Source organism: Bubalus kerabau, chromosome 4, assembly GCF_029407905.1.
Source record: "Bubalus kerabau isolate K-KA32 ecotype Philippines breed swamp buffalo chromosome 4, PCC_UOA_SB_1v2, whole genome shotgun sequence".
Taxonomy (NCBI): domain Eukaryota; kingdom Metazoa; phylum Chordata; class Mammalia; order Artiodactyla; family Bovidae; genus Bubalus; species Bubalus kerabau.
In genome coordinates this window covers 87,447,797-87,470,473 of record NC_073627.1, presented here as the reverse complement: position 1 = coordinate 87,470,473, position 22,677 = coordinate 87,447,797, and the positions used below count along the sequence as shown (strand labels likewise).

The following is a 22,677-nucleotide window of genomic DNA, read 5'->3' as shown; positions in this document are numbered from 1 at the left end:
AAAAACATCATTCCTTTCAGAGCATTTAGTTGGTAAATACCTACTTCAGCTTTATTTTAATAAATTTATTGGGTTTACTTATCTCACTTAAAGAACTGAGTTCTTTTGGTCGCTCTGAGTGACATGAGATAAACGCACAATGTGACAACAAAAAAAATCAGGTAATATGGAGTAAGAAAGAGCTTGAAATTAAACTACATATTTATTTTACAAAGCATCTTTTTTGTGCTAGTTCCCACAAACTTGTCTCTAACTTTTCAATTAACTGGTAGAGGTGGTACTTATAAAGATCCCCCATTTCCCAGGGCTCCAGAATTTAAAAATGTATATCTCTTCTCTCTCTTCCCTTATATAGCTTTTCTTGGCTCAGACAGACCATGGCAAAATCATTACTAATAAAATATAGGACCCCATTATAGTCATGTATATGACAAACTTATAAAGGGATAAAATGTTAGTGATGGTTGGGAGCCAAAAAATAATCTAGTATCACTCCCATTTCTTATAGATGAGGAAATTGGGGCTAATCATGTCATTTGATTTAGTAGATCATATATTGAATTAGTTGAAGAACCAATATCAGAATCCAGGTCTCCTACCTTCCATTCAAGTCCTAATTTGTCTTTCCTTCATTCCCTCTTTCTTCCCTGGAATTTTAAATAGAACAGGAAAAGATGTTGAAAGTATTGTGATTCAACTCTTGTTGCTTCTTCAAGTAATTAAAAAAATTAAAATGTTCTTATTTTCTCATGTATTTACCTCCCCCCATCTTTTTAAAATTGGTAACTGAATGCAATGAAATTACACCAACCTAGGTTTTCACAAGATAATGAAATAGTTTGTTAATAGTGAAAACCTAGTACTCATATCAGATTTTGGTTATGATTAGCTACTGACGTAAATACCGAAGCAGTCTTCTTATACTGTAGATGACACCAGCTTTTCCATGTTTCAGAAAGTAGTCCATAAGAGTGTTTCTAAGGTTTTAAAATCACTAATTCTAATTGCTCTTTTTTTTTTTTTTTTTTGGTAGAGTGGCAACATCTTGAACATTGGAAAAGAAAAATAAGCATGTCTTGGTTTTTAAAATACTTGAAAATTAGAGAGGTGGTTAAAAAAAAAATCCCTATTGACTATTACATAGTAACACACAAGTAATTTGTTTTTTAACATTTCCCATAAAGGAAGGGCAGTATAGAATCTCAATGTGATTGGTGTAAGTTAAATTAGTTTTATTTATTTGCTGAAGGTCAGTTACCTAGCTTTATAAAATGAACTTATTTGGTCCTGGACACCATATTCATATTGTTTTTGTCATAACACAGAAATAAAGTATCATTAAGGCATTCCTATGAACACACTTTCCCAAAGCTGTTAGGAGCTGTATGGATCTTGAGCTCTCAGAATTTATTTCATTTCCTTATATTTGAAATTACTAATTTTAGCCATTAGAACATAGGAAATTATAAATAGATTTTTCTTTCATGTAAATCATCCTCGTTTTCTCATCCATTCACTCAGCTGAAAAAAGAAATATAAAAATGAAGCCAAATGAATATATTATTGAATTATAAATTTATTTTACTTCCAGATCTTGCAGTGAAGGTCAGGTGATAAGATTTTTACAAACCTTGGTAATATTTTAGATTTAGACACAGAAATTAACATGTATATTTTTCTGTAATTGTAAAACGGAGCCAGAAGCAGGGCTCATGTATATAGAGCTATATTTATTTGCATGTATCCTTCAAAGTAAAATCTTAAACAGATTTAACATATATATTTCTTGTGTGGCTGATAAAACACATTGGCCATACCTGCCTAACAGGTGGATTTGAAAACTGAATTTACTTTTACATGCATCATAAATATTTCAGTGCAACCAGGTGGTACTTGATTTTCCAATAATGTATGATGTTTTGGCATATATATATATATATGAATCTCACAGTACCCTGTAGTACCCAACCATATTTTCTTGATTTATTTTCTATTAATATAAGGTTGTCACCAGATTCCACAACTCCCTTAAATTAGGAATGGAATTCACATGTTTTAAGCCAAAACCTTGGTGTTCAATCTCAACTTTTCTTTTTAACATTAAAACAGTGAAATACCAGTTATTCCAATGCTGTAATGAATCAAGCAACACTGGAAATTAAATCCCCAAACAGTACACCTTTAGTTTGTTCAGCAGATATTAAGACATTTCACGAGCCATCATTATGTATTTTCAACAGTTTCACACTCCGTCTACTCTTTCAGCAACCCTTTGGGAAATATCCTGAGATCATTTACTGGATAAGGGCATGGATCTTCTAAAAAACATTAGTAATATTTCATAGTTTGACCCTGGAGACACTCTAGTGAAGGAAACAAACTTTAACAAAGAAATAAATAGGTTATGGACTGAAGTAACCTGGGAGATGGCACTGTGCCACAGCTTCGCGTAAAAGCTGTAGTTCTTCACTTCCATCCCAAGGGCCGCGAGTTACTTTGTTATTTAAAGTCTCCGAATTAAGACTGCTACTGAAGAACAACCCAGAAGTACAAAATATCACGAGATATTTTCAAGTAGCAATTTACAGGGGGCTCTCTGAATCCTATCGTATAGAGATCAAACAAATCTTTACAGTTAACAGCCTATCTACAATCGCTCTCGCTACAACCCGGACTTAAGTCTGTGCGAGGAGGGAACACCGCAGGAATCTCGCCGTAACAACAGCAAATGAGCGCCCCTTTCGGAGAGCTGTTCAGCATCACCTCGACCTGGGCACTTTAGAATAAGCTGGCAAAATTGAGGTAACTTCCGGGTCCTCTCTTCCCCATCGCTATCTAATGGGGCTGGGCAAGAGGCTCCAAGGCTTTCAGTCGGTAGCTTTTTGCTCGCGACCTGCCCCGCTCCGCAAGCCTGTAAAGAAAGCGTTGGTCGCCTACTGAGCCCGTGTCGATCTTCGTCCACATCACTGTCTGGTCCTCCATCTCCAGATTTTCCCTCAGGGCCCGACGCCCGACGTGGGGACTCACAGGGGAGGTCCTTCAAGGTCAGTGGGGCGATCGTTCTCACCTGCCTACCACCTGAAGGCTAGTTGCCGCCGCCTCCCACTCCGCCCCAGCACCTTCTGTGCGAAGCTTCACAGCACTTGGGTTTGTTCATGGACTTGTTCACATGCCGCTTTTCACCAGAAAACCCTAAAAAGCAAACCTGGGAGTTCCACACTCGGCGGCTACTGGAAATCCATGTGCCCCACTTCTATTCATTTTGCTTCACGGTGAGTGCCGAGGGCGGTTATCCGGGGGGCCTGGGGAGTGGGGAGAAAAAATTATTCCCAGTCAGCTCCTCCTTCGCTGCCTGGAATCTAGGCGCCCAGGAAGACTTCCGCTGCTCCACGTTTCCAGCCCTCTTTGAACTAAGTTTGGGTGGCGAACTGGAGAGAAAAAAAGTCGTTGTGGGCGGCTGTGTATGCGCGCCCTCAGTCTCCCGCGGCCGCGCGCAGGTACCGGGCGACGTCGCGGTGCCCCCGCTCCTCAGCCAGGTCCACTGGCAGGCGGCCCCAGGCATCGCGCACATCCAGCCGCCCCCCGGCTCGGTGCAGGGCCACCAGCGTGTCCAGGAAGCCCTCCCGGGCAGCGTCGTGCACTGGTCGGGTGAGGGTGGCGGGGTCCGCGCAGTTGGGGTCTGCGCCGTGGAGCAGCAGCAGCTCGGCCACGCGGGCGCTGCCCATCATCATCACCTGCCAGAGAGAGCAGAGTGGTCAGGACGCGGGTGGGGGCAAGTAGAGTCTTTTCCAAAAAATACCTATTCATCCAGGCCCCTACAAGCCTCGGAAGTCTAGTTAAGCTTAATTTGCTGACGCAAATCCCGCCACCCACCCCGGCCCCTCTCCCCCCTCAGCAGTCCCAGTTTATACTTTTACTCAGACCTAATTAGTTCAGTTTTATTCTCCTAACGTGGGAGGACACGGAAGAGCTGATAACAAAGGGCTTATAGCTGTTGTGGGAAATTTTTAAAAAAATTTCCATAGAAACGGGAATCTATGCTGTTAAATGATGTATGGGTAGAGTTAAGTTTAAAGACTTAGAGTCTTAAATTTATTTCCCTTGCTCTCCCCTCTCCCCCAGCCATAATCCCCATCTAAAAAATTTACTAGGCAGTCAGCTGATATATTTATTTTAGGCGTTAGAGTAATGCTTTAGGAGATAAAATAAGAAACTACGTTTAAAACAAGGTTTACTTTATTTATTTCTTGTAGTAAATCCCCTGTGGGAAGGGGATTTGCTTTTCACTGTTATATGTCTCTGCTCATAAAGGGCGTATATATGGTCTCATAATTTGAGCCACAATGGGAGATAGAGGGGGGAAAAGTAAAGTCGTGCATAGTTTTATAAGACGATGAAAACAACTATTTGTTTTCAATCAATGATTCACCACTTTTAATATTTAACATTATAGATAAGGGATAAAGTTTAGAGGATAATACATTGGATGTAATATAAAATAGACACTATATTTGCATTGTACAGGATTTTATAATGTGCTAGGATTTTATATTGTTAAATAGTAAACATTTTGCTGTCTAAAAAGGAGCTTGGATTTTAGCAGTCAAATCAGATCAATGCATAACTTAGAAAAACGATGTTTTGAAGCAGTAATCCTACAGTATCCATTTGTGTACATGTATATTATGCCAGCATTTACTTTATTTTAACAATTTTTGATAAATATTCAATATGAAATTATATGTTCTTGTGAATTTATGCTTTAAAATGTACCATGGAATCAAAATATAGTATGCTAATTTTTTTTCATTGTTCCATGGTTATTGAAAACATCCATCTCCTCCCTTAAAAACCATGATATATTTTCTATTAGTGATGTAAAGGGCATTTCATATATAGAGGAGAAAAAGTGGCTCTTAATATCTCAGAATATGGTGAACTAAAATGACAAATAAAAGCCCCCTTTTACAGTTACTAATATAATTGAAGTCTTTAAGGACTACTTTAAAATATTTTTGCTGCTTTAAATAATCCCTCATTTCTTCCAACATTTTCTGTTAATTCAAAATGAATGAATACATATTTAAAAATTGCACGATTAACAAGATTTCTTACTAATAACTTGGTTCTGGAAGATGATTGTAGGCGAATACTAATTTTTAGTATTTAATACTGCTGACTACATGATAACAGTAAAACACAAAGTACTACCTTAGATTTTAAAGAGATTAAAAAAATATCAGCACTGATTAAAGTGGGATTAATAGTTAAACATATCGAATAAATGAATTTTAACAATGAAGAGGCTAATTATAAAGACCCTTTGCCATTTAACAGAGCTGAAGGAATGTTTATGTAATCCAAGCATTCAGTATGATAAAATCTATAGAAGCATATTTTTTCTTATGTAACACTCAAGAAACACTGCTAACGTAAAAGGAATTAAGTACTGTGGTTGAGGAATCCTGACTTATTACTTCGTATTCAGTTCGCCTGCATGAGGAAAGAATACAACATTTCACATCGCAGCTTAAAAATTCAGGATGATTTTTTTTCATATGCTGTCATGTAGGATTCCTTAAATCCAATCCCAATTGCATAACTTGTAATTTAATTATCTCTATCGTTGGAAGTTGATCGCTATTTGTTGAAAGACAAACAGATAAGACAAAGTAGTTCTCCCCAAATAGCCTCTCATTTTTCCCTTTCCTGCCCAGTTGAACCTATCCCATGCATCTCTTACGAGATGGGAGAGGGAATACTGGCCTTACCCCCACCCTATTAAAAAGAAAAGCAAACTGAAGTAGTGGGGTTTCCAGTCCCTTTCTTTAGAATTTTTGATGAGTGAAAACCTGCTGCTCCATACTCCAGCAAAGAGAGACTCAGGTCTGTTGGTGGAGATCTCACGTCCAGCCGCGTCCGCGGAGGCGGCGGCCCCGTGTTTGTGCGCCCCCTGCCGGCGAGGCCCGGGGCCCCCAGCTACCTGGATCGGGCGTCTCCCAAAGCGGTTGAGTCTGTTGGGATCCACACCGGCTTCGAGGAGCTGCCGCACGGCCTCCACTTGGCCCCGCGCCGCGGCGTTGGCCAGATCCGCATCACCGCCACCACCACTGAGCATGCCCTTGTCCTCTTCGCTCACTTCGCAGCCCCCAAGCGCAAACTGTCCAGGATAATCCACCGCTAGCCGTGAACTTCGCAACACCCTACCCTCCCTTCCCACCTCGCCCTGGAGGGCTCTCCCCACTCGGGAAGAGCTCAGCTCAACTTCAGCCTCTCTTTGCCGTCTTTCTGCGGCTAGAGGGGTCAGTACAATGGCCCAACGGCCCGTAGTTAAAGCCGGGCTTTTCCCGGATGGCTCCCAGGAAAATGCGCCTGGCGCAGCAGCAACCTTGCGCGAACCCGCTCTGGTTGCACAGTGCGGGCGCGTCAGAGTCCTCACCGCGGAGCTTCCCTCCGGCGGAGCGGAGAGCCAGCCGGGACTGAACCCGTTCCCAGCTGGGCTGTCGAGAGGCACTCTCCAACCTCCTTAGGCTCCGCCCCCTGCGGGTCTGGACACGTCCCTCTGTGTCGGAGTGGAGGCCTGGCCCGCGGCTGACGTTACAGCCCAAGAGGGTAGGGGCGGGGGAGAGCAGTCCAGAAAGTGCCCGGCCGCATGCGCCGGACAACGCCGAGCGGAGCCCGTTGTGCTACTGCCTGTGGGGTATCCAGCAATTCTAGATTAAGTTTTTTGGAGCAATTGAAGCAATGTACTCAGCTCCTGATCTCCTTCCAGCAGGCGGAGCAGAGGATTTCTAGTTCTTCAGTCCCGGCCCAGCCGCTCTCTGTTGGAGACTTTAGTCACTCTGTGTAATCAAAAGGCCGGGCATTTGAAATAACCTTGTCTCAAGATGTCTTAAAGAGACAGCTCTGCCCCTCTCGGGCAGGTTAAAATTCATCCCCAGGCTGTACTTGAATTTCACTTGCTTCACATCTTCCATCAAATTTAGCAATTGCGAAGGGAGTGTCTATTTGACTCAGCCAAAAATGGGTCTGACTGAAAAATCCCGCGAATCATATTTTGAATGTGCTTTTTATTCTTTTCATCTTTATGGATGCAATATTAAAAAATAAAAACAACCCACAAAAACAAAAAACTTAGCCAACTACCTCCCCCACCCCCCCCCCCTTCCCGCCACACTCACATACACCTAGTTTGAGAGTTGCAGAGCTTGGTACGTCGGACACTTAAAAAATATAAATATACATTTTAAGAATTTGAGATCTCAGTTTCATGATATTTGAACTGTCTATTTTTGTTTGCACTCTTACCTATTTAAACCCACCTCAGCAAGTATTTGATTTCCATTTATCATGGGTAATAAAGGAAATTATGCAGTAATAATGAAACATAATAAAACAGGGGTGTGGTGCTGGGCCTGTCATTAAACAGGCTGAACCTGTCATTAAACCCGCTTCTGAAGATTTAAAGGCCAAGTGCTTTGCTTTTCTTCCTAATCTTCGTGAGTTTGTATTAACAGATGCATTGCTTTAAAGATTAAAAAAAATTACAGCTGATGCGCTATTGAAATAAGAGAACCACAAGTTATTTGTATTTGTATTTCCTCACAGAAAACTTTGGTGAGGAGCTACATTATAATGCTCCTAACATTTAACAGCTCTTATCTTGAACATCCTTTTTGGTTTAGACTGCTGAGAAACACAAAGGGAGGACAATTGAAGTAAGAGACTCCACATGTTTCTTCTGTAGTGTATCTTATTTTGGACTCTCTTGGTTTCAATCCACTGTAGAATAAAGAAGAGCTCTTTATGGACAGGGTGGGGTGGCATGGAAATGTGGTGGCTAGGGCTATAGATTTGCTGACGGAGTCTCAACAGGGTTGAAATTCACCTGGATGGGGAAAGGGAGGGGGCAACATTAAATAACATTTTTTTAATTTCTCTCACCACACCCTCATTTCTTAGTTTTCACGGTTTTAATACCTCTTTCACTCTTATTTGAACCTCTACCCTTATCTAGGGGAAAAAATCCAAAAACAAACCTTGTCCTTTTATTTGTTGGTGATGATTCTATTCCTAGTCTGGCCAGAAGAACAGAAGTCTGCTACTGGATGAAAAACATGAATAACTCTTTTTGTCTTAGAGGCCAGTTCCCATGCACAGTGTATTTGAGATTACAGGTGTGCAGGTTGAATGGGAGAAGGAAGAGAAAAGATGGACAATAGGAAGCCAGAGACTTTGAAATGAATGGCATTGGGTCTCCGCAAGTTACGTTGAGGAGCTGAATCACTAAACTGATATTGGCAGATATGGTGGCAAATGGGCTCAGACAAAAATATCTTCATCAGAACAGCCTGATTACTCTGAAATTTAGTGCACAGCCAGATGCAACAAGGCATTAGAGGGAAGAGTGTTGGATCTTCCCTCTAATGAATTCAGCAATTAAATTTAGTTCAAGAATACTTAGTTCAGCATATGCTATACTACATTTCACAGTTGAACAAGATATTGGTCCTAAATTTTAAACCAACAAATAGAGAGTTTGAGAATCAATGCAAGCTCTATCAAAATCCCAATGGCATTTTTCAAAGAAATAGAACAAATAATTTCAAAATTGATATGGAACCACAAAAATTCCAAATAGCCAAAGCCATCTTGAGAAAGAACAACAAAGCAAGAGGCATCACACTTTCCTGATCTCAAACTACATTACAAAGTTACAGTTATTAAAACAGAATGGCATTGGCATAAATAAGGAAATAAAGATCAGTGGGATAGAATTGGAAGCCCAGAAATAAATCCATAGTTATCTGGTCAATTAATTTATGACAAGGGAGCCAAGAATATACAATGTGGAAAGGAAAGTTTCTTTAAAAAATGCTGTTGGGAAAACTGGAAAGCCACATACATAACAACCTTGACAGCTATCTTGCACCATACCCCAAAATTGACTCAAGATAATTAAAGACTTGAATGTAAGACCTTAAACCAAAAAACTCCTAGAAGTGGTAAGGAGTGGTAAAGGAGTGGTAAGGAGTGGTAAAACTCATAAGTGGTAAGCTCCTGGACACAGGACTTGGCAATGATTTTTTGACTCTGACAACGAAAGCAAAGATAACTAAGTGGGACTACATCATACTAAAAAGCTTCTTCACAGTAAAGGAAATCAACAAAATGAAAGGCACCCTATGATTGGGAGACAATATTTCCAAACCATTTATCTGATAAGGGACTAATATCCAAAATATATAGAGATCTCATACAACTTCACCCATGCAAAACCCCAAGCAATCCAATTAGAAAATGGGCAGAAAGTCTGAATAGACATTTTCCCCAAAGAAGACATACAGATGGCCAACAGGAACATGAAATGATGTATAACACCACTAATCATCAGGAAAATGCAAATCAAAACCACAGTGAGATATCATCTCAAACTTGTTAAAATCACTATTATCAGAAAGACAAGAAATAACAAGTGTTGGCGAGGATGTGGAGAAAAGGCAACCCCAGTACACAGTTCATGGGATATAAACTGATGCAGCCACCGTGGAAAACAACATGGAGCTTCCTCAAAAAACTAAAAAGAGAACCACCATATGATCCAGCAATTCTACTTCTGTATATTTATCCGAAGAAAATGAAAATACTAACTCAAAAAGATACATAAACCCCCATGTTCACTGCAGAATTATTTACAATAGCCAAGATATGGAAACAACCTGTGTGTCCACTAATGGATATATGGATAAGCAACTTGTCAAATATATATTTTAAGCTACAAGGAGATTTAAATCTTGCCATTTGTGATAATATAACTGGAACTTGAGGGCATTATGGTAAGTTTGAAATAAGTCAGACAAAGACAAGATCTCTTTTATATTTAGAGTCTAAAATGAAACACAATCCCTCCCTCAAAAAAACAAAATAAAAATAATCAAGCTCATTAATACAGAAAACAGATTGTTGGTTGCAAGAGACAGGGAGTGGGGGCTGTGTGAAAAATGGGTGAACTTTTTTTTTTAGCTTGAATAAATTGTTTAAATAAATGTAAAAAATATATTCTCACTTTTATTGTAACAGCAGTCTCATCTTTGTCAGCTCTACAATTTCTCCTTTGGTATAGCTTCTTGTTTGAAGTCTTGTTTACTCCTACAGCAAGTTAGAATACTTGTGAAGTTAGGGGGACAAAATCCAGCCCTTCTTGCTGCAGCTGTTTGCCCAGCCACTACTAATAATCCTTGTTTCCTTCTTCAAGTACCCATTCTAGATTCCCTCCCTCTTAGCACATCTGGTGATCTAGGTGTCTAACTTAGCAAGTCAAGTAGACCCCCCCTTTCCTGAGAGCTGTGACTAGTCCTCACGCTCTTTTCAGATCATGGTTGGTATATTTGTATATTTACTGTCACAGTTGGGCAGATAAATATCAAGAGATATTCCAATGGATTATCTGAATATCAAATGCTTTTTTCCTTTTCTTAGATTCAGAAGTCCCATCTTCTGATAAACATGATCAATTATCCCCTGTAGGAAAGATGACTCCTTTACATCCTAACTGGTCTCTTAGCATGAAGGGTCTGAAGTGATTGGGCAGCATCTGGAGCTTAATTGGGACTCTTCCAACATCTCATGGTGAAATTGTTCTCTCCCTATGAACCTAGATTTCCAGGCCATAGGTATTAGAATTGTAAGGGTGGAAAATATAAATTTCTCATGTGGGTTACAAAATGTGATAAGCTACTTCTGGCAATGGTCAGAGAGGTAGCAATGTCTAGGTTTCAGAGGAGGGCCATCCAGGATGAAATAGAATCCTAGTTCATGAATAGAACAATAGAGGAAACCAATGCAAAGTTTTAGGGTTCCCAATGAAAATGAGTTCAGGATAGAATTTATTCTTATGAGAGCTTGTCTTATGACATGGAACTGGGCAAGAAGCATTGGGATTGAGGAATTGAAGGAAATGCTACTAGTGATGGATATGATTATTCAGGTACTCAAGAACTCAGATGTAGAACAACAGATTACTTGCAGATTTCCTTTGTAGGGATGGATGAAAATAGTGCTTGAATATACTACTATTACTATCACTGCTATTATATAAGTATACAATTTTAACTCTATTCTAAAATAAATGCTAATATGATTGCATAAAAATATGGTGCAAATTACAAACCCAGTTGACCACGATAGCTCAGTTCATAAATTTTCCTTAAACTGTACACGTGTAAATAAATTTATATTAAAAAACTTTTCCTTAAACTGGATAAACTTTCTTAGTCTAGTCTTCTGAAATTGCATGCTTCATCAGAATAGGTAGATATGACATGTGGAGAACAGAGGAAGAGTTAAGTGGGTACAAGATGGCCAGAGCTTAAAAAAATAAAAAAAGGCTCCTAGATTTTAAGACACTCTTTTTAGTGACACTCAAAACTAACAAAGAGTTTCCATTTAATGTGATAACTTTACTGAGAGATGCATCTATATAAGGTACCCTGGGAGTTAGGAATAGGGGAACTTAAGAAGTACAGGGAATTTTCTTAGAGATGTTGCAGCTGAAGAGAGTCTTTAAAAATGCATTGAAAGTTGATTGTTTCCTGCATTCCTGCTTCAAGCCTCGGATTTCTCTAAAATTTAACAAAAGATTAGTAAAATATAGCCTGAGCCAATTTTTGAGCCATCTTCTTAAATGGTAAGTCACGGTCAAAGTGTCTAAAAAATAAAAACTATTTGAAGTTGATAAGATGGAAGAGAATTGTTGTTGAAGGAGGTGTAGATAAAGAATGTTAAGACAGGAAAAGTGCAAAGAGCAGAATGACTGATAATCTTCCGATAAGCAGATATGTGCACTAAACAGATTGACTGGAAAAGAACTTTGCACAGGGAAAATATTGCCAGGGGTATGCGCAGTTACTAGCACCATGGACAGCACTTCTCCATTAAGAAAAATCTGGGTGGTCCTAACCCACTCCAGACTGAGAATTCCTGAGGAAGCTGCAAACTTGGTTTTCCAAAGTCCCTTGCTCCCCTGAAATTTAAAGGAAACCAATGGAAGCTCAATGGACATCTTTTACAAAACCAACCTGCTCAGCCTGGTTTCCAAGTATTGTTGGATAATCTACACAGAGAATTCTATGTAGACAGAAAGTGAAGGGGAACTAAAAAGCCTCTTGATGAAAGTGAAAGTGGAGAGTGAAAAAGTTGGCTTAAAGCTCAACATTCAGAAAACAAAGATCATGGCATCCGGTCCCATCACTTCATGGGAAATAGATGGGGAAACAGTGGAAACAGTGTCAGACTTTATTTTTCTGGGCTCCAAAATCACTGTAGATGGTGACTGCAGCCATGAAATTAAAAGACGCTTACTCCTTGGAAGGAAAGTTATGACCAACCTAGATAGCATATTGAAAAGCAGAGACATTACTTTGCCAACAAAGGTCCGTCTAGTCAAGGCTATGGTTTTTCCTGTGGTCATGTATGGATGTGAGAGTTGGACTGTGAAGAAGGCTGAGCGCTGAGGAATTGATGCTTTTGAACTGTGGTGTTGGAGAAGACTCTTGAGAGTCCCTTGGACTGCAAGGAGCCCCAACCAGTCCACTCTGAAGGAGATCAGCCATGGGATTTCTTTGGAAGGAATGATGCTAAAGCTGAAGCTCCAGTACTTTGGCCACCTCATGCGAAGAGTTGACTCATTGGAAAAGACTCTGATGCTGGGAGGGATTGGGGGCAAGAGGAGAAGGGGACGACAGAGGATGAGATGGCTGGGTGGCATCACTGACTCGATGGACGTGAGTCCGAGTGAACTCCAGGAGTTGGTGATGGACAGGGAGGCCTGGCATGCTGCGATTCATGGGGTCGCAAAGAGTCGGACACGACTGAGCGACTGATCTGATCTGATCTGATACTTGAAAGATGAGAGGAGAAATTATACTTATTGTGTACTATGTTGCAAATGCTTTATGAGTATTATTTTATTCAATCCTCATAAAATTCCTATACAACATGCACTTGTGTCTCACTTTTACAGGAAAGACAAAAGAGAAGTTAAGTCACTTGCATACTAGCTAATCATTGGAGGTATGGTCTAACCTGTGTGGCTTCAGAGCCTCTACCATTTTCACTATATAGGGTTTTTTGCAGCTGTCATGATAGGCTTAACTGGAAAGAAAGCACAACAAACTGGTTTATAATTATTTTTCCGTCTACACTGTGTTTTCCAGATGGTTCACCTCATAACACATCCTTAATAGACTTCAAAGATGATATTTCACACATAATACAGTAGCACATTTGTCTTGGGCAATAGAGGGAGATAATGAAACATTTTACCTCTTCCTGAAACCCAGCTGTCTCTAGGATGAAATATAACCTGTTGTTAATGCTTTGAACACATTTAAGAGATGAAATGGATGGGAACAGAGTGGGCAACTGAAATTGGGAACTGAAATATCTCTGCCTTTTAATAGAGTGGATTATTTGCAAGTGAGAAGGGAGAGAAAGTAAACAGTAAGTTGGCATAGAATTTTGGAAGTTACTAGAAGGGAAGGAGTAGAATCAGTTCCAATATTGTAAACAATTCAGATCCCTAGTGAAGATACTTGTATTCTAGTTTGTGAAACTACAGGGCTTCTCAGGTGGAGCTACTGGTAAACTACCCGCCTCCAATGCAAGTTAGACATAAGAGATGCAGGTTCGATTCCTGGGTCATAAGATCCTCTGGAAGAGGGCATGACAGCCCACTCCAGTGTTCTTGCCTGGAGAATCCCATGGACAGAGGAGCCAGGCAGGCTGCAGTCCACAGGGTCCCACAGAGTTGGACATGATTGAAGCAACACTATATATGAACTCACTTTATTTTTTTTGAACTCACTTTAGAAGTATAAATAAAATCAGTTGCGTGACCAAGAGAAGTAGTGACATAATTATGCCCTCATAACTGTCTCTTTCTTTTTTAATCTAAGACAGTGTTTCTAAGTTGGGAGAGAAAGAAATTCAGAATCATATTCACAGCTTTTTCAAGCTACTGTGTATATGACCCACATCTCACCAGGAGACTTAATTCTATTTCACCAGTTGAGATTTATTGCCCCAGGACCCACGGTGCAGCTCCTTCTATATCCCCATATGTGGTTATAAGTTTAATTGAATAATGGGCATATGTATCATTTTAGCATCAGTATTAGTTTTCTGGGGCTGTGTGTGCATTCTAAGTTGTTTCAGTCATGTCTGGCTCTTTGGGAGCCTATGGACTTGTAGCCCCACCCGACTCCTCTGTCCATGGGATTCTCCAGGCAAGAATACTGAAATGGGCTGCCATGCCAATATCCAGGGGATATTCCTGACCCAGGGATCAAACCTGCACATCTTATGTCTCCTGCATTGGCAGGCAAGTTCTTTATTGCTAGCACCACCACAGACAAGGTGGCTTTAACAACAGGGTTTTATTTTGTTAGTTTTGGTTCACTCTTCTTGCCTTGCAAATGGTCTCTCTCCTACTACTGCTTTACGTAGTCACCCTGTGTGCATGTAAGTTCCTGGTATCTCTTGTGTGTGTCCAAAAATCCTGTCCTTATAAAGATACTAGTCAGATTGTATTATAGTCCACCCCAGGAGCCTTGTTTTAACTTAATCACCTTAATGCGCTATCTTCAAATACAGTCATTCTGAGATACTGGGGGTTAGAGATTTAACATATGAACAATTCAGTTCCTATGTAGTCTCTTCCAAGTTTTACACATATCACTTTTCATTGCTTTGTAGAAAACTGTTGTCAGTAATTTATTTGAATAAGGATGAAAATAAAATCAACGCATTGAAATTGGTTGAAGTTTTTACTAGTTTCTTTTGTTTCTTCTAATTTATCAGCTCCCTTCTTTCTTTCTTCTTTTTTTCCTCTTTCAATTTATTGTGGTAATTGGGTTGCTAATTTTGTAGTTTTCTGAAGTCTGGACTTTGCAGAATGCTTCTTCATGATGACATTTAACAATTTTTCTCTGTCACTTGTATTTCTTATCATTTGTTATTAGATCCAGAGTTTGGGTGTCATTCAGGCCTGATATTTTGGCAAAAATATTTCGTAAGTAGAATTATAAACTTCCACCAAGAGGCAAATAATCTGATTGTCTCTTTTTCTACAACTTCGACAGTCATTAATAATTATTTCTTAGATCTGTAATTTCCTTAGGGGTTGCAAAATGGTGGTATTTTAGTCCTTTCAATACTTCTTCATCTACTAGCTGGGCTCCTTCTATAAAGAGATATTTTTCTTTATTATCTACTTGGTTGCCCTCAGGTACATATAAGAGACAGAGTGAATATTTTATTTTCAAGTTTTCAAAATGATGTGTTGAGTCCCTAACCTCTTCCAAAGGTGATTACTGATTTTTAAATGATTGTAGATGTAGGCATTTAAACATAATTGGTATGTTTCAGTTTATTATAATTATCATTCCTACTGATGCTCAAGCCCTATCTTTGGCCAATGGGAGCTCCTGAAAGTTGGCTCCTGAGTCTTTTTAACATGACTTCAGTAGTCGTTGACAGAATCCTTTATTTCTGGCATGATAATATATTCCACTTTTATCTTGTATATTTCCCTCACTATACATGGTATCAACCATTTCTCAAAGGAGCACTGATTATTTTTTAGTGGGAAATGGAATTTTAAAAACACAGTCTGAGTTCTGGGGATTTTATTGCTACCCAGCCAGTGATTATATTTTTAGGCCTTTGTGTTTATACATTAAACATAGTTTCTTAGATCAGAATATTTACATACATTTTCACCAACATGAATTTACAGAGGACTTACTGCTCAAGTTAGACATGATGAATAATACAGCAGTATAGGAGTCAGTAATTATTTGTGACATGAAGTTCTCTTTTATATTGACTGTCTAGTTTTAATGTTACTGTCGAGTGAATTTCACAGCTCTTACTATTGTAGATGGAATATCAGGAAAGGGAATGAAAGGTTGAGTTACCTGAAAAGCATTTTCTCAAAGTAGAGATAGTTGCTAAATTTCTTGAAATATGCTAAAAAAAAAAAAAAAATCAATGAACTGAGAATTTTACTTTATCTTCATTTTCTCTTGAATATTGTTATTTAGCATAAATTACATATTTAACCTTTTTTTCTCAGAAATGTGTTATTTCTGAGCTATATGTAGTACTAATTTTCATTAGGGATAGTTATACATTTCTGATAAAGTATATTTTTTCTTTATATATATTTGGCAGGTATATATAAAGTACTCTTTATATATAAAGGCATAAAACTTTATAGTGATTTTTTAAAACTTAAAAAAATTACAAAGCTTATTTGTTTAAAAAATGCAAGTGCATATACAAGCATATATACACATATCTCAGCAGAATGAACTGGCTTGAAGATTTTATTAATCTGATATGTGGTGGATCCAGCTCTACATTCAAGCCTCCATCTTTATGAGTTATTGTGAAATGAAAAGTGGATCTTTTTCTCATCTACAAGAGCAAGAAAATGTTGCTCTTGTAGATCTAGCACAGACACAATCAAATCATTACTCTTTACATTGTTGCTGCTGCTACTGCTGCCAAGTCACATCAGTCGTGTCCGACTCTGTGCGACCCCATAGACAGCAGCCCACCAGGCTCCCGTCCCTGGGATTCTCCAGGCAAGAACACTGGAGTGGGTTGCCATTTCCTTCTCCAGTGCATGAAAGTGAAAAATGAAAGTGAAGTCACTCAGTCGTGTCTGACTGTGCGACCCCCATGGATTGCAGCCTACCAGGCTCCTCTGTTCCATGGGATTTCCCAGGCAAGAGTACTGGAGTGGGTCGCCATTGCCTTCTCTGTGAGAAGCTACTTATTCAGAATGTAAGCTCTTTGGAAGAGGAATGTTATTTCTCTTTTAATTCACTCCTCAATCTTCTGCAATCTGGCTTTCATTCGGAATCTAGGTAACCATTTGTGAAAGTAATCAATGATTTTCTTGTCACTTAATTCAATAATCTGACTATAATTTCTTATAATCTTCACTTGACTATAGTTTCTTCCTACAGCTTTGTATCCAGATTAATTCTCTTTTCTTGTGGCTTTTAAATTTCTTGCCTCTCACAAAACCATCCTCTCATAAATATATGACATATATACAATATGTCATGTGTGTGATGTAAATAATACCAACATGTTCACATCTTCCTACAAATATATGTGTGTGTGTGTATATATATTTTGTTTGTTTGTTTGTTTGTTTGTGCCTGTGGTATGTGGGATCTTAGGTCCCTGACAAGGGATCGAACCCATGGTCCCTGCATTGGGAGCATGGAGTCTTAACCATTGGACTGCTGAGGAAGTCCCCTAAAATATATTCTTATTTTACATTTAACCCATCCATATTTTTAGTGATAACACCAAAGTGAAATCTTGAATTATTAGCTATCTGTTAAATATCTACTTACCCATTAGGAAATTTTATATTGAGTCCCTACTAAATATCAGATACTATGGGCTAGGTATAAGTGATGAGCAAATCAGAGAGTATTAACTACAAAACTTGGTAACTGCCATTATATAAAAGTCCTGGATGCTATCTGAATGCATAATGAGGGAATTGATCTGGTCTGGTGGTCAAGAAAATTAAGGGATATTTGGGTTGAGATCTGTAAGATAACGTTGGTATTAATTAATCAAAGGAATGGGGCAGTAATTGCAAGGAGGAACATTCCAGGCTGAAAGAACTGCATGTGGCAAGCTCTGAGGTGGGGGTAAGTATGGACATACTGAATGAGTTATGGTTAAGCACATAAGCATAGCATCATTAACTCAATAGACATAAATTTGAGCAAACTCCGGGAGATTGTGAAGGACTGTGTGCTGTAGTCCTTGGGGCTGCAGAGAAGGACATGATTTAGCAACTGAACAATAACAATAGTTAAGCATAGGGATGGAGGAGGAGAGTATGGCTAACTGTGGTTGGAAAATTAAGTACAGCAAAATCTTGGAAGGGCAGTATAGGCCATGTTAAGAATTTTTTCTTTATATTAAGAAAAGGAGAAGCCATTGATGTGTTTAAGTAGAGGAGTGATGTGATCAGATTTTCAGTTACATAAAAGACGAAAAAAATGACTTTAAATGCACATTGGAGAATGGTTTGGAGAAGAAGCAAGAGTGGATACCTGTGGGCTGGCAGTTCAGCAGATAGATTATGGTAGCTTGAAGTAAAGTGTTTGTACCCAACATGGAAAGAAATAGAATGCTATAAGGTATATTTAATATTTAAGGATTAACTTCAACAGAGTTTAGCAATAAATTTGAGATAGCAGATAAGAGAGAGGAAGATATTATTCAGATTTGTACAACTGAAGAAGTTGGTGATCATGGTCATCAAAATAAGGAACACTGGAGGAGGATGCAGTTTGAGGTAAACATCACAAGTTTGCGTTCAGAGAGCTTGAACTTGAGACATGGTGGTGTATCCAGAGTGGAGATGTCCAATATTAAAAACATTGGTCTGGAGCTCAGAGAGGAGTGCAAATTTTAAATGCAAACTAATTTATACTGACAAATATAGAAATGAAATTTTATGTCACAATTTTAGCATGGAAGGTTTATTTTTCAGAAAATAGTAAAAGTTATAGCAAATAATTCTGAAACGTTTCCAGCAAAAAAGTTATAAAATACATCGAAACCACCTCTTCCAATTTTAAATTTGCTTGATCATTCTGAAGACATTTTTTATACTTCTTTACATTGATAATATTTTTTGTTTATTTTTAAAAATTTAGGCTTAACATTTTTTTGATTGGTTATATGTAAGGACTAGTTCCCAAGATATGAATGCACAGGCATACTTTTGAAATGTCAGTTCGGTTCCAGACCATGGCAATAAGATAAATATCACAATAAAGCATTTGCAGAAATTTTTTTGTTTCCTAGTACATATAAAAGTTATATTTATACTATAGTCTGTGAGTGGATATATGCTCAGTCTCTCAGTTGTGTCCTACTCTTTGCGACCCCATAGACTCTAATCCATCAGGCTTCTCTGTCCACAGAATTTTCCAAGTAAGAATACTGGTGTGGGCTGCCATTTCCTGTTCCTGGGGATCTTCCCTGACCCAAGGATTGAACCCATGTCTCCTGCATCTTCTGCATTGGCAGGAGGATTCCCTACTATTGTGCCACCTGGGAAATCATACTTAGTCTGAAAGTGAAGTGAAAGTGTTACTTGCTCAGTTGTATCTGACCTTTGTGGCCCCATGTACTATAGCCTGCTAGACTCCTTTGTCCCTGAAATTATCCAGGCAAGAATACTGGAGTGGGCAGCCATTCCCTTCTCCAAGGGATCTTCCCTGACCTAGGGATTGAACCTGGGTCTTCTGCATTGGAGGCAGGTTCTTTACCATCTGAGTCATCAGGGAAGTCCTATACTGTAGTCTATTAAGTGCTAAATTGCATTATGTCTTAAAAAAAAACAAAGTGCATACCTTAATTAAAAATATTTTATTACTAAAAAATGCTAAACATTGCTGATTCTTCAACAAGTCATAATCTTTTTGCTCATGGAAGGTCTTAGCTCCATGTTGGTGGCTTCTGACTAATCAGGGTTGGTGGTTTCTGAAGACTGGTGAGAGTGTGGCTATTCCTTAAAATAAGATAAAACAAACTTTGCTGCATTCATGAACTCTTCCTTTCATGGACGATCTTTCTGTAGATGCAATGCAGTTTGATAACATTTTACCCACTGTAGAATTTTTTTCAAAATTGGAGTGAGTCAGTCCTCTCAAATCCTGATGCTGCTTTATCAACTAAGTTTATGCAATACTCTAAATTCTTTGTTGTCATTTCAACAGTCTTCACAGCATCTTCATCAGGAGTAGATTCGATTTCAAGAAACTGTTTCTTTGCTCATCCATAACAAGTGACTCCTCATTTATTAAAGTTTTATCATGAGATTGCAGCAATTCAGTTAACATCTTCAGGCTGCACATCTAATCCTAATTCTCTTGCTCTTTCCCCCACATTTGCAGTTATTTCCTCCACTGAAGTCTTGAATCCCTCAAAGTCATCTATGAGGATTGAAATAAATTTCTTCCAAACTCATGTTAATGTTTATATTTTGCCCTCTTCTCATAAACTATGGATGTTCTTAATGGCATCTAGAATACTGAGTCCTTTCCAGAAGATTTTCAGTTGACTTCACCCAGAAGAATGACTATCTATGGTAGCTATAGCCTTATGAAATGTATTTCTTAAATAATAAGACTTGAAAGTCAAAATTACTCCTTGATGCATGAGCTGCAGAGGAAATGTTGTGTTAGCAGGCATGAAAACAATCTTAATCTCATTGTTTATCTCTATCAGAGCTCTTGGGTGACCAGGTGCATTGTCAGTGAGCAGTTATATTTTGAAAAGAATCTTTTTTTCCCCCTAAGCAGTAGGTCTCAGTAACAGGCTTAAAATATTTAGCAAACCATGTGTAGACAGATGTACTGTCATACAGAGTCTGTTGTTTCATTTACAGAGCTGAGACAGAGTATATGTAGCATAATTTTTAAGGATCCTAAGATTTCTGGAATGGTAGATGAGCACTGGCCTCAACTTAAAAGTCATCGCTACGTTAACCCCAGGCTTTGAATTTTGACTTCTCCTCTCTAGCTGTGAAAGTCCAAGATGGTAACTTCTTCTAATACAAGGTTTTATGTATAAATGAAAATCTGTGTTTAATAGAGTCACCTTTGTTAATTATCTTAGCCAGATCTCTGGATATCTTGCTGTAGCTCCTACATCAGTACTTGATGCTTCACCTTGCACTTTTACGTTATGGAGACATAAACCTCATGAACCAACTTCTGCTACATTCAAGCTTTTCCCCTCACCTCTCTTAGCCTTCACACAATTACAGAGTTAGGGCTTTCTTTGGGTTAGGCGTCTAAAGGGAATGCTGTAGCTGGTTTGATCTTACATTCAGACCGCTGAAACTTTCTCCATATCAGCAATGAGCCTCTTTTACTTTCTTATCACTTGTGTGTTCAGTGGAGTTTCAATTTTAATTTCCTTCAAGAACTTTCCCTTTTCATTAAAAAATTAACTATTTGGCACACAAGGCTTCCCTGGTGGCTCAGATGGTAAAGAATCTGCCTGCAATGTGGGAGACCCGGGTTTGATCCCTGGGTTGGGAAGATACCCTGGAGAAGGGAATGGCTACTGCTTCCAGTATTCTTGCCTGGAGAATCACATGGACAGAGGAGCCTGGCAGGCTGCAGTCCATAGGGTTGCAAAGAATCGGACATGACTGAACGATTTCATTTTCTTTCTTTCGGTGGGGAAGGCCTAACTTTTGACCTATCCAGGCTTTCAACGTACTTTCCTCTTTAAGCTTAATCATTTCTGGCTTTGATTTAAAGTGAGAGACCTGCAACTCTTCCTTCTACTTGAAAGCTCAGAGGCTATTGTAAGGTGATTAATTGGCGTAGTTTTAATTTATCTCAGTTAATAGGAAGGCCTGAGGAGCGGGACAACAGACTGGTTCCAAATAGGAAAAGGAGTACGTCAAGGCTGTATATTGTCACCCTGCTTATTTAACTTATTTGCAGAGTACATCATGAGAAACGCTGGGCTGGAAGAAGCACAAGCTGAAATCAAGATTAGCGGGAGAAATATCAATAACCTCAGATATGCAGATGCCACCACCCTTATGGCAGAAAGTGAAGAGGAACTAAAAAGCCTCTTGAGGAAAGTGAAAGTGGAGAGTGAAAAAGTTGGCTTAAAGCTCAACATTCAGAAAACAATGATCATGGCATCTGGTCCCATCACTTCTTGGGAAATAGATGGGGAAACAGTGGAAACAGTGTCAGACTTCATTGTTTGGGCTCCAAAATCACTGCAGATGGTGATTGCAGCCATGAAATTAAAAGACGCTTACTCCTTGGAAGGAAAGTTATGACCAACCTAGATAGCATATTGAAAAGCAGAGACATTACTTTGCAAACAAAGTTCCGTCTAGTCAAGGCTGTGGTTTTTCCAGTGGTCATGTATGGATGTGAGAGTTGGACTGTGAAGAAAGCTGAGTGCTGAAGAATTGATGTTTTTGAACTGTGGTGTTGGAGAAGACTCTTGAGAGTCCCTTGGACTGCAAGGAGATCCAACCAGTTCATTCTGAAGGAGATCGGTCCTGGGTGTTCTTTGGAAGGAATGATGCTAAAGCTGAAACTCCAGTACTTTGGCCACCTCATGCAAAGAGTTGACTCATTGGAAAAGACTCTGATGCTGGGAGGGATTGGGGGCAAGAGGAGAAGGGGACGACAGAGGATGAGATGGCTGGATGGCATCACTGACTCAATGGATGTGAGTTTGAGTGAACTCCAGGAGTTGGTGATGGACAGGGAGGCCTGGCGTGCTGCAGTTCATGGGGTTGCAAAGAGTGGGACATGACTGAGCAACTGAACTGAACTGAATAGTCACTCACTCAACAAATAGTTAATGAGTGTCTGTTATGTGACAGGCACTCTTTTACACTCTAGATGTATTGGTGACAAAATAGTAAAAGATCCCCATCCTCATGGCTGCTATATTCTAGGAGGGGTAGCAATTTTTGTTGTAAAGTTAATCATATTATAGAAATAACATGTAAAAGAAGTTATTTTAAAATTGAACATATTTCATATTTTATACTATACCCTCAAATATACAAGGTTTGTT

At 39.1% G+C, this 22,677-nt stretch overlaps 1 protein-coding gene and 1 long non-coding RNA gene across 2 annotated transcripts in view; one reads left to right on the top strand and one right to left on the bottom strand.

Annotated features, from left to right (window-relative positions):
* Window positions 1-2,324: 2,324 nt before the first annotated feature.
* LOC129649918 (uncharacterized) overlaps window positions 2,325-22,677 on the top strand; it is a 61,205-nt gene continuing 40,852 nt past the window's right edge. Inside the window, exon 1 of the long non-coding RNA XR_008713432.1 lies at window positions 2,325-3,272. This is a non-coding gene — a long non-coding RNA (uncharacterized LOC129649918). The remainder of the gene's footprint in view (window positions 3,273-22,677) is intronic.
* Window positions 3,258-6,485, bottom strand: CDKN2B (cyclin dependent kinase inhibitor 2B). The gene is made up of 2 exons (XM_055577913.1): window positions 5,984-6,485; window positions 3,258-3,734 (listed from the first exon to the last, which is right to left on the bottom strand). Exons 1-2 carry the CDS (start codon window positions 6,116-6,118, stop codon window positions 3,474-3,476), a joined length of 396 nt encoding a protein of 131 aa, XP_055433888.1. The 5' UTR covers window positions 6,119-6,485; the 3' UTR covers window positions 3,258-3,473.

What these genes read in the sequence shown, in the direction of transcription:
- CDKN2B (XM_055577913.1), bottom strand. Translation starts at nt 6,118, where the DNA reads ATGCTCAGTGGTGGTGGCGGTGATGCGGATCTGGCCAACGCCGCGGCG. An exon ending in TTGGGAGACGCCCGATCCAG is followed by an intron (nt 3,735 to 5,983) that starts GTAGCTGGGGGC and finishes TCTCTCTGGCAG; the next exon opens with GTGATGATGATGGGCAGCGC.